The following is a 15002-nucleotide window of genomic DNA, read 5'->3' as shown; positions in this document are numbered from 1 at the left end:
TTTCACAAATCACACATTAAGTTTTTTAAGGACCTTGTCCAAATCCCGATTTGATTTATTTACTGTTGCTAGACGTTTTGGGTTCATGGAGCCATTCCTGGCTTGGGATTCACTATTTAATAATTTAATAAGCCTGCACACGTCTGCACATCTTTGGAACATGCTCTTGTTTTAAGCTGATCTTGTAAATATGTAAAATATGTCTATTTTTAAGAACCTTTTACTAGATAAGAGGAAAGATTTCATGATAACAGTTTTTAAATTATCTAACACTACATTAAGCGATAAATTAGTATACATTGTCGCAAAATCGACAGACTCAATTCTTTTAGCTGAAACCATTGTTAAAGAATCTATCACCTGCAGTGAATTATTAACACTCCAATATGGATTAAAATTCGAAATTTTTTTAATACCAGAACAATAGGTTTTAAGTTTATTTACAATTTCCTTTAAAATTAAAGAGAGGTCAGTAGCAGCAATGTGGGTTGGACATTTAGCTGCTCCAGCAATAAACCGTGGTTTAGGGGGATTCTTATGAAATTTTACAGTCCAATATAGGAAAGGGAACTTATATATATATATATATATATATATATATATATATATATATATATATATATATATATATATATATATATATATATATATATATATATATATATATATATATAATATAATATAATTCTAATGTATTTTTATTGACAAATTTTCTGGGTAAAAGCAGGTAATCCTGAATGCAATCTCAGGAGGTGACAATCTTGTAATATTATCTTATTAGTGGCAGAAAGTTAATTTATATTATTATAATTTTTAGAAGCGTGTTCGAGTGAAGAAGCTGCCAATGATATTGGCTCTGCATCTGAAACGGTTCAAATACATGGACACGTATAGTCGGCACATTAAAGTATCTCATCGTGTAGTTTTCCCTATGGAACTTAGACTGTTTAATACGGTAAGTTCTACTTTTTTTCGGCATACATGTTGTATGTTATTACCAATAATTACCATGAAATACATAGACATGTACAGTCGGCACGTTAAAGTACATCATCGTGTAGTTTTCCCTATGGAACTGAGACTGTTTAATACGGTAAGTTCTATTTTTTTTCGGCATACATGTTGTATGTTATTACCAATAATTGCCATGAAATACATAGACACGTACAGTTGGCACGTTAAAGTATATCATCGTGTAGTTTTCCCTATGGAACTGAGACTGTTTAATACGGTAAGTTCTATTTTTTTTTCGGCATACATGTTGTATGTTATTACCAATAATTACCATGAAATACATAGACACGTACAGTTGGCACGTTAAAGTATATCATCGTGTAGTTTTCCCTATGGAACTGAGACTGTTTAATACGGTAAGTTCTACTTTTTTTCGGCTTTTCAATATTGGAAGTTTTGTTGATTTTCGTTACTACTTATTATAATTGACCTAAACCAAGATATTCAATTATCTGTATTCATTTATGGCTCTTTTTATTATTTAAAGCTATTATTATTTTATTATAAATCACTCTAATTTTTTGGTATATTTTTTAAGTACTTAATCTATTAATGCTTAATCTATTAAGTACTTAATCTATTAATCTATTAATATATTTTTAAGTACTATCCGCCTGGTTGACACTGTAAAATTTGAGCAACCAGTAAGTAGGATTTTAATTTACTGTTTGTTGAAATGGTTAATTATGAGCGATACTATTGATTAGTTTTTGTTGTTATTATTTCATTTTTTTAAATCATTAGTTCAATCGATTCAAGTTAATTTCAATTAAGATCAATTTAATATTTTAATAATTTAATTTTAAAAATTAATACAATTTTTTCTGCGTTTTCCCAATTAGTAGGCTGATTTGCCCTTTGTTTTTTTTTGGTAATCCAGCTGTTAATTGGTTCAATTGATTCAATTTAATTTTAATTAATATTAATTTAATATTCTAATAATTTAATTTTAAAAATTAATACAGTTTTTTTTTGCGTTTTCCCAATTAGTAGGCTGATTCGCCCTTTGTTATTTTTGGTAATCCAGCTGTTAATTGGTTCAATTGATTCAGTTTAATCTTAATTAAGATAATTTAATATTCTAATAATTTAATGTTAAAAATTAATACAGTTTTTTCTACGTTTTCCCAATTAGTAGGCTGATTTGCCCTTTTTTTGCTAATCCAGCTGTTAATTGTTTCGATTGATTCAATTTAATTTTAACTAAGATTAATTTAATATTCTAATAATTTAATTTTAAAAATGAATACAGTTTTTTCTGCGTTTTCCCAATGAGTAGGCTGATTTGCCCTTTGTTTTTTTTTTGGTAATCCAGCTGTTAATTGGTTCAATTGATTCAATTTAATTTTAATTTAGATTAATTTAATATTCTAATAATTTAATTTTAAAAATTAATACAGTTTTTTCTGCGTTTTCCCAATTAGTAGGCTGATTTGCCCTTTGTTTTTTTTGGTAATCCAGCTGTTAATTGGTTCAATTGATTCAAATTTAATTTTAATTAAGATTAATTTAATATTCTAATAATTTAATTTTAAAAATTAATACTGTTTTTTCTGCGTTTTCCCAATTAGTAGTCTGATTCGCCCTTTGTTAATTTTGGTAATCCAGCTGTTAATTGGTTCAATTGATTCAGTTTAATCTTAATTAAGATAATTTAATATTCTAATAATTTAATGTTAAAAATTAATACAGTTTTTTCTACGTTTTCCCAATTAGTAGGCTGATTTGCCCTTTTTTTTGCTAATCCAGCTGTTAATTGTTTCGATTGATTCAATTTAATTTTAACTAAGATTAATTTAATATTCTAATAATTTAATTTTAAGAATGAATACAGTTTTTTCTGCGTTTTCCCAATGAGTAGGCTGATTTGCCCTTTGTTTTTTTTTGGTAATCCAGCTGTTAATTGGTTCAATTGATTCAATTTAATTTTAATTTAGATTAATTTAATATTCTAATAATTTAATTTTAAAAATTAATAAATTTTTTCTGCGTTTTCCCAATTAGTAGGCTGATTTGCCCTTTTTTTTTTTGGTAATCCAGCTGTTAATTGGTTCAATTGATTCAATTTAATTTTAATTAAGATTAATTTAATATTCTAATAATTTAATTTTAAAAATTAATACAGTTTTTTCTGCGTTTTCCCAATTAGTAGGCTGATTCGCCCTTTGTTATTTTTGGTAATCCAGCTGTTAATTGGTTCAATTGATTCAGTTTAATCTTAATTAAGATAATTTAATATTCTAATAATTTAATGTTAAAAATTAATACAGTTTTTTCTACGTTTTCCCAATTAGTAGGCTGATTTGCCCTTTTTTTGCTAATCCAGCTGTTAATTGTTTCGATTGATTCAATTTAATTTTAACTAAGATTAATTTAATATTCTAATAATTTAATTTTAAAAATGAATACAGTTTTTTCTGCGTTTTCCCAATGAGTAGGCTGATTTGCCCTTTGTTTTTTTTTTGGTAATCCAGCTGTTAATTGGTTCAATTGATTCAATTTAATTTTAATTTAGATTAATTTAATATTCTAATAACTTAATTTTAAAAATTAATACAGTTTTTTCTGCGTTTTCCCAATTAGTAGGCTGATTTGCCCTTTGTTTTTTTTGGTAATCCAGCTGTTAATTGGTTCAATTGATTCAAATTTAATTTTAATTAAGATTAATTTAATATTCTAATAATTTAATTTTAAAAATTAATACTGTTTTTTCTGCGTTTTCCCAATTAGTAGTCTGATTCGCCCTTTGTTAATTTTGGTAATCCAGCTGTTAATTGGTTCAATTGATTCAGTTTAATTTTAATTAAGATAATTTAATATTCTAATAATTTAATTTTAAAAATTAATACAGTTTTTTCTGCGTTTTCCCAATTAGTAGGCTGATTTGCCCTTTTTTTGGTAATCCAACTGTTAATTGTTTCAATTGATTCAATTTAATTTTAATTAAGATTAATTTAATATTCTAAGAATTTAATTTTAAAAATGAATACAGTTTTTTCTGCGTTTTCCCAATGAGTAGGCTGATTTGCCCTTTGTTTTTGTTTTTTTGGTAATCCAGCTGTTAATTGGTTTTCCAATAATTGAACGTGAATTGGAAACAAAGGAAACAATTTTAAATGAAGATACAGTCTTGGTGTTTGTCTTGTCAAGTTGTAAAGTCTTAGGGTCTTGGATACAATGTTTTTTTAATCAATAATCTAAATAATCCAACAAAAAGGTGTGAATGGACAATGAATACCTAGTTTCACCTCTATACCTTCATTTGTCGCAAGTCTAAGCGAATTGATATTCTTAATGTTGATTTTAATAGAATAAATGTTAAATAAATAGAGCCAAATAAAGCCCTAAACCCTATTCAGGAAAACTAATTGTTTATTAACTAAACCGATACTCAATCTCGACAAACTTTATACTGTTTTCCATGCATTGTTCTCTTTCCTTTTGCTCCAGCGTCATCTTTCCAGGTCCCTCAGTTTCAAATCTTCCAAATCTGATCAGCTTTGTGCTGTAGTGAGTTATTAGTAGTAGTATTGTTTTTAGTATTCAATCAGAGAGGCCTATTTTTGGTTCAAAGAAATGGGCCATCTCTATGGGAAGCTCACAAGAATAGCTTTTAATAGGACTTTTCGCTCTGTTTTCCAACATAATTATAGAAAATACGAAGACCATACAGTTGTATGATTCAAATATGTGCCTGTCGATCAAGGAGGGCTTGGAGAAGGGAAGGAGGCCCTTGGAGGCCAAGGAGTCCTCAAAAAAATGGGCCAACTCTGACTTTTGATCCAAAGGGTCCCGACTCAAGCTCTGAAGAAGCGATTTTATCCTGTGTACAATTGTAGAAAATGGGCTGATTTATAGAAAAGTTCTTTGGCAACCTCTAACTTTTAGCTGCTGAAGAAAAAACCTTTGGCCGTTTTCTCTGTTATTAACCTGTTTATTATTTTTTTTAGTCGGACGATGCCATGAATCCTGACCGCCTATATGATCTTATATCCATAGTAGTCCATTGTGGAACGGGCCCTAACAGAGGTCATTACATTAGTATTGTTAAGAGTCATGGCATTTGGCTTGTGTTTGATGATGATATTGTGGACGTAAGTCACTTAAGATGTCTTTCGTCTTCTTTTTTTTTACTCCCCAAAATTCAAAAAATGAAAAAGGGTCTTTATGATTTTGTGTCATTTTATCAGTTTTAATGCTAGAATTAGGCTCTATTCTCTTTAAAAAAAATTTCGTTTTGAATTTTGCTTAATTCTTATTTTAAACTTCTAAATACATTTCTTGGTTATATTTTGATTGGGTACACGTTTGGAGGGGGACTCCCAACTTGGTTTCGACCAGAATTTTGCTTTTCGGGTATTTTTAAACTATTCTGACCTAGTCAAGACCAAAGCCTCAAGACCCACGATTTTTATGAAATATATTGTATTGTAGTCTATCACATCTGTATTTTCCCCTATTTTTTAATTTTCTGTGACCAATCAAAAAATTGTATGTTAGCTGTTTTTGGACGAACAGCAAAATTTTAAATACGGCCTAAACCAATTTTCGGATTTTTGAAGTTTTTTCTGGATAGAATTTAGAAAAAAAGGCCCAGAAAAAATAACCTTTGCCAAAACAGCAAAAGGAGGTTAAATTATGCTGGCATATTAAGAGTGTACATTAATATGAAACAAGTGGGTCTGTCTTGATGGCTTCTGTCTCCACCTACTCGCTCACCCTAAGGTCAAAAGTATCAAAGTTGCCAATAGCACCAAAGTAAGCGAATTACACGAAATATATAAAGCATGGTAAACATTTCAAAAATTTGGAGGAGAAAAATATTCAGCCTAAAAAAAGTTCATTCCTATAATTAATTTTACCATTAGCATTAATCAATATCAGAGCTACCATTTCTGAATCAGCTTCAAATGGTAAGTTTTTCCCACTTGTCAGTTGTTTTTAAAGGGTTTTTAAATATTTTGGTTACAATGTGCCGTGGCTTGTTCTCTATTAAGCTTGCAGCCATCTCTGAAACCATGATAAGGAGTAAAGAGTCTTAATTTCATCACCTTAATCAGTCATCGCCCTTGATCACCTTAATCTTGTTCTTTGTTTTCACAGTTCGGTAAAATTTTAGCATCATAAAAAGTAATTTCTGGGAAATCAAAAATACACGGAAAAATTTTTAACTGTTGATACCGAAATTAACAGCTGTATAAAATTCCACAATTTCTTGATCTTACACTTTTTTAGTAAGAAATTTGAGGTTAAAAGAGAAGCAGGTCTATTTTCAAGAGAATTTGAAAGGACTTGGCTAAAAACAACCATAAGCCGCAACTTTAGTCTACCGATTAGCTTGTCATAAAGAGGACTGACTAAAATATCTATTTAATTTATTAAGTTGGACCAAAAATAAAAAAAGAGCGAAAAAAATAAAAATAATTTAGAAACCATGAACGAGGATGATTTTCAGACTGTAGAAAAGAAGCGATCGAAAAGACGAAGCAGATATTTCGGAAACACCGAAATATCCGCCAAGCCGTTCTCAATGGTGCACAAAAAATAAAGAGAGAATAAAAATTTCAATAAAAGGACAAAAATTTGCCACTGCTTAAGGAGCAGTCAAAATAATAATTTGGTATTTTGGCAGATTTGATTTCTATATAAAGCATGTATATAGTCATGATTTATCACCATTGAATAGAATATGAGTATTGTTTCTGTTTTCCTCGCACTGTTGAGAAAAGTGGATAGTGCACTGTAGAAGCGACCAGCATAGCCCATAGCCCAGCATAGCCCATACAGTTAGTTTATCTTTATCCGAAACGACTGAATTTGGCCATAGCTTTTTACTTTGAACAAAATGGCTATCAAGAACTTTATGTATTCTACGATTTTCAAAAAATTAAATTATAAATAAAACTAACCTTTTGAAGTAAATCGTAACGAGACAGAGAAAATACTAAAGTAATACAAACCCAGAACAAATGAAAAACCATTCAAAAATTAAATTTTGCCAGAGTTTGTCCCGATCGATTAACGCAGCGTTTCAACCGAGGTGATTTGTGGTAATACGGCAGGGCTGCCACAAGATCCATAAAGTCCCTAAAACTGGAGAAGTTTTTAGTACTTTAGTTATGAAGTCCTTTTGGTGCATTAGTGACCTGAAGACTGCAGAATAATTTTAAGGCTACAGCGTCCAAGCCTTCTCAATAATGCTGGACAACGGGATTAGATGTACTTCACTTCTGGAGTCACAGAAGCTGAGGCGCATTTTATCTCTATGTTTATGGCACTTGGTATCTACCAAGTGACATATAGCGATCGCAAATTCTGTCGGTCTGTCTGTCTGTCGGTCCCGGTTTTGCTAGTTTAGGCACTTTCAGATAAGCTAGGACGATCAAATTTGGCAGGCGTATCCGGGACCAGGCCAGGTAAACTTAGAAATTGTCGTTTCCCCGTTTCGACCATCTGGGGGGGGACGGTTAATTCGGAAAGATTAGAAAAAATGAGGTATTATTAACCTACGAACGGGTTATCGGATCAAAATGAAATTTGATGTTTGGAAGGGTATCATGTCTCGGAGCTCTTATTTTAAATCCTGACTGGATCCGCTGACATTGGGGGGAGGTGGGGGGAACCTAAAATCTTGGGAGACGCTTAGAATGGAGGGATCGGGATGAAACTTGGTGTGAAAAATAAGCACAAGTCCTGGATACGTGATTGAAATAACCGGAACTGATCCGCTCTCTTTGGGGGGGTTTGGGGGGAGGGTTAATTCTGAAAAATTAGAAAAAATGAGGTATTTTTAAGTTACGGTGTGATCGGATCTTAATGAAATTTCATGTTCAGAAGGACCTCGTAACTCAGGTCTCTTATTTTGAATCCCGACCCGATCCAGTGTCGCTGGGGGGGGGGGGGGGGGGGCGGAAATCTTGGAAATGGCTGAGAGTGGAGAGATCAGGATGAAACTTGGTGGGGAGAATAAGCACAAGTCTAAGATACGTGACTGACATAACCGTATCGGATCCGCTCTCTTTGGGGGAGTTGGGGGGGGGGGGGATGTAATTCAGAAAATTAGAAAAATGAGGTATTTGTAACTTATGATCGGGTGATCAGATCTTAATGAAATTTGATATTTAGAAGGAACTAGTGCTTCAGAGCTCTTATATTAAATCCCGACCAGATCCGGTAATATTGGGGGGGTTGAAGGGGGTAACCGGAAATCTTGAAAACGTGAAAATTGAGGTACTTTTATCTTACGAATGGGTGATCAGATCTTAATGAAACTTGATATATAAAAAGATCTTGTGTCTCATATGCTCCATTTTCAATTCGAATTGGACCTGGGGACATGTGGGGTTGGAGGGGGAAACAGAAATCATGGAAACCGGAAATCTTGGCAAACGCTTAGAGTGGGGAGATCGGAATGAAACATGATGGGAAGAATAAGCACAAGTTATAGGTAAGTGATTGACATAATTGGAACGATGTTTTTCTTTAGGGGAGCTAGGGGGTGTATTATGTTAAATTTTTATCCATTGGTAATATTAGATTGTTATACTTATGTAATATCCAGCCCAGACTATTATGTATATTGCTCTGGGCCTAGACTACGATATGTGCGGTTTTGAGTTCAAGTTTTGTACTCAAATTTTTGCAAATCTACAATACAATACAAAAATTCACAACCATGAAAAATTCAGGAGTAGTAACTGTTATTTACTTTTAACTCAACATTCATTAGAAATTTATAGCCCCGTTTCTGAAACCAAGAAACTGACAGCATCTTTATAGTTCCATTTTTATCCCATTTCCACTGGTAGTATTAGATGGTTATACTTAAGTAATGCCTCATGGTATATGGCTCTGGGCCTAGACTACAAAGTGTGAGGTTTCGAGTTCAAGTCTCGTACACGATTTATTTTTGAAATGGTTTCAAAGCAAGGGAGACATGGACTGGCTACTTTCTTCAGTACTAAAGTACTGAAAGTACTAAAAAGTACTTTCTTCAGTACTAAAGTACTAAAGCCCATCATCAATCAAAACAGTGGCTGTGAAACAAGGATTTCATTTCAAGTTAAGTCATTTTGTCATTTTGAAAACCAAAGAGAGTTGAATAAAAATGAGTGAAGAAGAACAATGGAAGCTTGCAGAAAATGCAGAAAAAGAAAAGCCATTTAAATATTATATGAGAAATGCTTCTCACAATCAATCAGTTGAATGTGCACTGAAGGGTACCTACCGGTGAAAAACTTTTAAATGTAATATATTTTTAAGGGGTTACATTTAAAAGGCTTTTCACTGATATGTACTTTTGGACCAACAATGCACAAGATATTTGTATTGAAAGCTCTGCTAACATTGTGTTAATACGCTCAGGGCTGCCACAAGCTCCCCAAAGTCCCTAAAACTGGAGAAGGTTTTAGTACTCCAGTTATGAAGTCCTTGTGGTGCGTTAGTAACCTGAAGACTGCAGAATAATTTTAAGGCTACAGCGATCAAGCCTTCTTAATAATGATGGACGACGAGATTTGATGTCGTTCACTTCTCGAGTCACAGAAGCTGAGGCGCATTTTATGCGCCTCACATGGCTTTTTATGTAGATAAAAAGGCGCATTTTATCTGAAGGGTACAATATATGAGACTACAAAGTGTAAGGTTTCGAGTTCAAGTCTTACAATCAATTTGTTTTGGAAATGGTTTCAAAGCAAGTAAGAAGTGAACTGGCTACTTTCTTTGGTAGTAAAGTACTCAGCCCATCATCAATTGACTGTGAAACAAGAATTTCGTTTCAAGTTAAGGAAGTTCTTGCAAAAAGAGAATTGAATAAAAATGAGTGAAGAAGAACAATGGAAGCTTGCAGAAAATGCAGAAAAAGAAAAGCCATTTAAGTATTATATGAGAAATGCTTCTCACAATCAATCAGTTGAATGTGCACTGAAGGGTACCTACCGGTGAAAAACTTTTAAATGTAATATATTTTTAAGGGGTTACATTTAAAAGGCTTTTCACTGATATGTACTTTTGGCCCAACAATGCACAAGATATTTGTATTGAAAGCTCTGCTAACATTGTGTTAATACGCTCAGGGCTGCCACAAGCTCCCCAAAGTCCCTAAAACTGGAGAAGGTTTTAGTACTCCAGTTATGAAGTCCTTGTGGTGCGTTAGTAACCTGAAGACTGCAGAATAATTTTAAGGCTACAGCGATCAAGCCTTCTTAATAATGATGGACGACGAGATTTGATGTCGTTCACTTCTCGAGTCACAGAAGCTGAGGCGCATTTTATGCGCCTCACATGGCTTTTTATGTAGATAAAAAGGCGCATTTTATCTGAAGGGTACAATATATGAGACTACAAAGTGTGAGGTTTCGAGTTCAAGTCTTACAATCAATTTGTTTTGGAAATGGTTTCAAAGCAAGTAAGAAGTGAACTGGCTACTTTCTTTGGTAGTAAAGTACTCAGCCCATCATCAATTGACTGTGAAACAAGAATTTCGTTTCAAGTTAAGGAAGTTCTTGCAAAAAGAGAATTGAATAAAAATGAGTGAAGAAGAACAATGGAAGCTTGCAGAAAATGCAGAAAAAGAAAAGAGAAACCATTTAAATGTTACATGAGAAATGCTTCTCACAATCAAGTAGTTGAATGTGCACTGAAGGGTACCTACCGGTGAAAAACTTTGAAATGTAATATATGTTTAAGGGATCACATTTAAAAGGCTTTTCACTGTTATGTACTTTTGGATCAACAATGCACAAGATATTGGCCTTGAAAGCTCTGCTAACATTGTGTTAATATGCTCAAGGCTGCCACAAGTTCCCTAATGCCCCTAAAACTGGAGAAGTTTTTAGTACTTCAGTTATGAAGTCCTTTTGGTGCGTTAGTGACCTGAAGACTGCAGAATAATTTTAAGGCTACAGCGTCCAAGCCTTCTTAATAATGATGGACAACGAGATTTGATGTCGTTCACTTCTCAAGCTGAAGCTGAGGCGCATTTTATCTCCGTTTTATGGCAATTGTGAGAGTTGAATAAAAATGAGTGAAGAAGAACAATGGAAGCTTGCAGAAAATGCAGAAGATGAAAAGTGAAACCATTTAAATGTTATATGAGAAATGCTTCTCACAATCAAGCAGTTGAATGTTCACTGAAGGGTACCTACCGGTGAAAAACTTTTAAATGTAATATTTGTTTAAGGTATCACATTTAAAAGGTTTTTCACTGTTGTGTACTTTTGGACCAACAATTTACAAGATATTGGCCTTGAAAGCTCTGCTTTCGTCGGAATTAATTTCCAGCATATGACCTGGTTTAAACAATGCTACAGAATTAGCTCAAGTGAATGTTTTCCTAATTTGTGAAGCACCCATGTTACCAAAGCATGGTTTACTAAACATGGATAAGTTGTTTGCAGTCCATTGCCAATGCAAAATTGGCATTTGGGGGAACATTCTTGTTGCTGGAAATGATATCTGTCAGTGGTCCTTTTTTGATGTCAGGAAGGCACCTAAAGATCCTTTTTACACCAAAAAAAACGTCTCTAAAGTCCCTGTTTTTGGCTCCTTGAACCTCTGGCAGCCCTGCAAACTCAATTGATCTTTGTTTAAAATGAGGAGGAATGATAATTGAATTTTATTACATTAAATTATTGTAAAATGGGTTTATGAAAATATTTCCAGTATCTTTGTTGAAAGTGAGGTCTTTTTGTATGTGTGTGTTTAATGATAAAAAAAAGAAAATAGGTGATTCTTGAACAGTGGAAAAAAAAGCCAAATACAATTTCGTCAAGGATCTCGCCAAGCTGTCCTCCATGCTCAAAATAAAACAAACAAACAAAAAACCAAGCAGAATATATCAAAGACTATTCAAAATTTAGTTGGGGAAGAGTTCGCTCCCTAGCTAATAAAGCAGTTTCTATGATGCAGAAAAAACAAAAGATGTTGAAAAATTTTTGACAAAAAGAAAAAATATATTATTTCAAACAAGAAAACGAGGGTTATTTCAGTCAATGAAAAAAAAGAGCGAAAAGACAACTTTGTCAAAGATCATGCCAGGTCGTCCTTTGCCCCCCCCCAAAAAAAAAACTTTTGAAGTTAATATTAGCAAAACAGAAACACCCCCCCCCCCCAAATGAAAAACCAAGCCAGGATTTATGAAAGAATATTAGAAGTTTGAATGGACAAGAATTCTCTCCGTAGCGAATCAAGCAGCTTATATACCGACCTGATTTTTGTTAATACGGTCAAATGAACTTGTTTAAAGATTAGAAAAAATTTTACTTGATTCTCTTTGTATTGGGTCTATAAAAATACACTGAGTATCAAACAGTTCGTGGTAACGAACTGTAGTAAGGAGCGGCCCGGCTCAATAGTAACCAAAATTCTAAAAAACGGAATTTCGATACCAATAGCTACATCAAAAGAATCGCATTTTAATGCTGATTTCAAATATAAAAGTTTCATCAAGTTTAGTTCTTACCCATCAAAAGTAATGAGCCTGAGAAACATTTTCCTTATTTTAGAAAATAGGGAGAAACATCCCCTAAAAGTCATAGAATCTGAAGGAAGCACACCATCAAATTCAGCGTATCAGAGAACCCTAGTGAAGTTTCAAGCTCCTATCTACAAAAATGTGGAATTTTGTATTTTTTGCCAGAAGGCAGATCACGAATGCGTGTTTATTTGTTTGTTTGTTTTTTTGTTGTTTTTTCCCCAGGGTGATCGTATCGACCCAGTGGTCCTAGAATGCTGCAAGAGAGCTCATTCTAACGGAAATGAATAGTTCTAGTGCCCTTTTTAAGTGGCCAAAAAAATTGGAGGGCACCTAGGCCCCCTCCCACGCTAATTATTTTCCCAAAGTCGCCGGATCAAAATTCTGAGGATGCCATTTTATTCAGCATAGTCGAAAACCTTATAACTATGTCTTTGGGGACGACTTACTCTCCCACAGTCCCCGTGGGAGGGGCTACAAGTTTCAGACTTTGACCAGTGCTTACATATAGTAATGGTTATTGGGAAGTGTACAGACGTTTTCAGGGGGATTTTTTGGTTGGGGGAGGGGTTGAGAAGAGGAGCATGTGTGGGGGGAACTTTTCATGGGAAAGAAAATCTAGTTGAAGGGAGCGCAGAATTTTCTAGCATTATAAAAAAAAAGCAATGAAAAATTAAATATAAAAAGTTTTTTCAACTGAAATTAAGAAGCAGCATTAAAACTTAAAACAAACAGAAATTGTTACGCATATGAGGGGTTCACCTCCTCCTAATACCTCGCTCTTTATGCTAAAGTATGTTTAGTAATTTCAAGTATTTATTCTACGGCCTTTGTGATTCAGGGGTCATTCTTAAGGAATTGCGACAAAATTTAAGCTTTAGTGTAAAGAGCGAGGTACTGACAAGGGGGTGAAGCCCCTCATATACGTAATAAAAACATGCGAATACAGAAGTTCGTTACGTAAGCTAATTCGTAAGTTATGTATATCTTTTACTAGTAAAAACGTTCGTAAAAATTAAAAGTTCTAGTTGCCTTTGTAAGTAATCAAACTCATTCGATCGAGACTATGAGCAAGCGATTTAAACAAAGAATTTACCATTAACGGCCACTCTTAAGACAGAAGAGTCCTGACTGTGGCCGCAATTCTAACCACCATGATCTGCTAAATCATTTCTCAAATGATTTTGAAGAAAAAATCCTTGGGGGGGGGGGGGGGTATAAAAACAAAATAATTAATATTAAATACTAAATAAATAAATACTCTTTCCTCATATCACACTTCTCTCCTTTTTAAAAATGGAATTTAACCATTCTCTTGAATGATGCCAGACTTACTGCCGCTCTGACCAATTCTGGAAGGTCATTCCAGGACGCTGACACCTATGTTCCTGAGAACAAATCCTGCTCTCGTTGTATTTCTTCTCTCGTGAGGTCAAATTCTCCAAATTTCGGGTAAAATAAGGGTGATAAAACGAGTTAGTTTTAAAAAAATCATGAAAGTACTCAGGGCTTACCTTATTTACCACTTTGAAAAACAAAAATCGCTAGCTGGTAATCGTGTAGCTCGCCTATGTTCAAAATATCGTTCTTTCTAAAACGCTGCGCAGTATTCTGACAGTTTTGAAATTCTCCTATCAGACGCAGTGCTTTGTTTTGTATTATTTGAGTTCTTTTATAATTCATCACGAAATTACTAGCCCAAACAGAACAACCGTACGTGATGTAGGGGTGCACAATAGCACTGTATGACAATTTGACAACTGCTACCGGGAACACTTTTTTCAGCCTCCTCATCACTCCCAATCCTCTAGCTGCTTTTGCCGACACTATTTCACCATGCTTTTTCCAAGACAAATTACAATCAATATAAAATCCGAGATATTTACAAAAAAACACCTGTGTTATGCCAGCACCGTTATAAAGCACATTTTCAAGAAGTTCAGGTACACCAGTTCTACTAAACACCATAAAATTTGTTTTTCTTGGATTTACTGAAAGTGAGCTTAGAGCTGTAAAACCATGAAGCCGACTAAGGATGTGGTTCGCTTTTTGCACAACCTCTTTTGAAGTCCGGGCAAACACTGTGAGTAGCTGTATCATCGGCGAAAGAGGGTTAAAACTGAATCATGTAGATAAAATTGAAGAGTATCCACATATACCAAGAAGAGTAACGGGCCAAGGATTGATCCTTGGGGAACACCACAATTTATAGGCATAGCTGCACTAGATATATCACTCATCACCACCTTCATTGATCTTCCACACAGATAAGACCGAAACCAACTTAATGCTGTATCTTTAATTCCAAGGTTCCGCAGTCTTTTCAGTAGAACTTCAAAATCCACAGTGTCAACGCCTTCTTCAAATCAATAAAAATAGTTAGAGGGATCAAATTATTTTCTAACGCACTATTTACACAATCTAAAAGGTGATGAACGGCATGCACTGTAGAATGACTTCTTTCTAAAACCAAACTGCGAATCTGACAAAAACCCAAGCGAATTCATGTACTCGT

The 15002-nt window shown here is 33.7% G+C and overlaps 1 protein-coding gene across 1 annotated transcript in view; it reads left to right on the top strand.

The window, feature by feature from the left end:
- The window catches only part of LOC136024730 (ubiquitin carboxyl-terminal hydrolase 46-like), an 86851-nt gene that overhangs the window by 65990 nt on the left and 5859 nt on the right, over positions 1 to 15002 (top strand). The window contains exons 7-8 of the mRNA XM_065700160.1: positions 818 to 955; positions 4965 to 5108. Of these exons, the coding sequence (XP_065556232.1) occupies positions 818 to 955; positions 4965 to 5108 (282 nt within the window). The remainder of the gene's footprint in view (positions 1 to 817; positions 956 to 4964; positions 5109 to 15002) is intronic.

This window comes from Artemia franciscana, chromosome 3 (assembly GCF_032884065.1).
Source record: "Artemia franciscana chromosome 3, ASM3288406v1, whole genome shotgun sequence".
Taxonomy (NCBI): domain Eukaryota; kingdom Metazoa; phylum Arthropoda; class Branchiopoda; order Anostraca; family Artemiidae; genus Artemia; species Artemia franciscana.
Note: the sequence above shows the minus strand (reverse complement) of the source record. Positions and strands in the feature narration are given on the sequence as shown.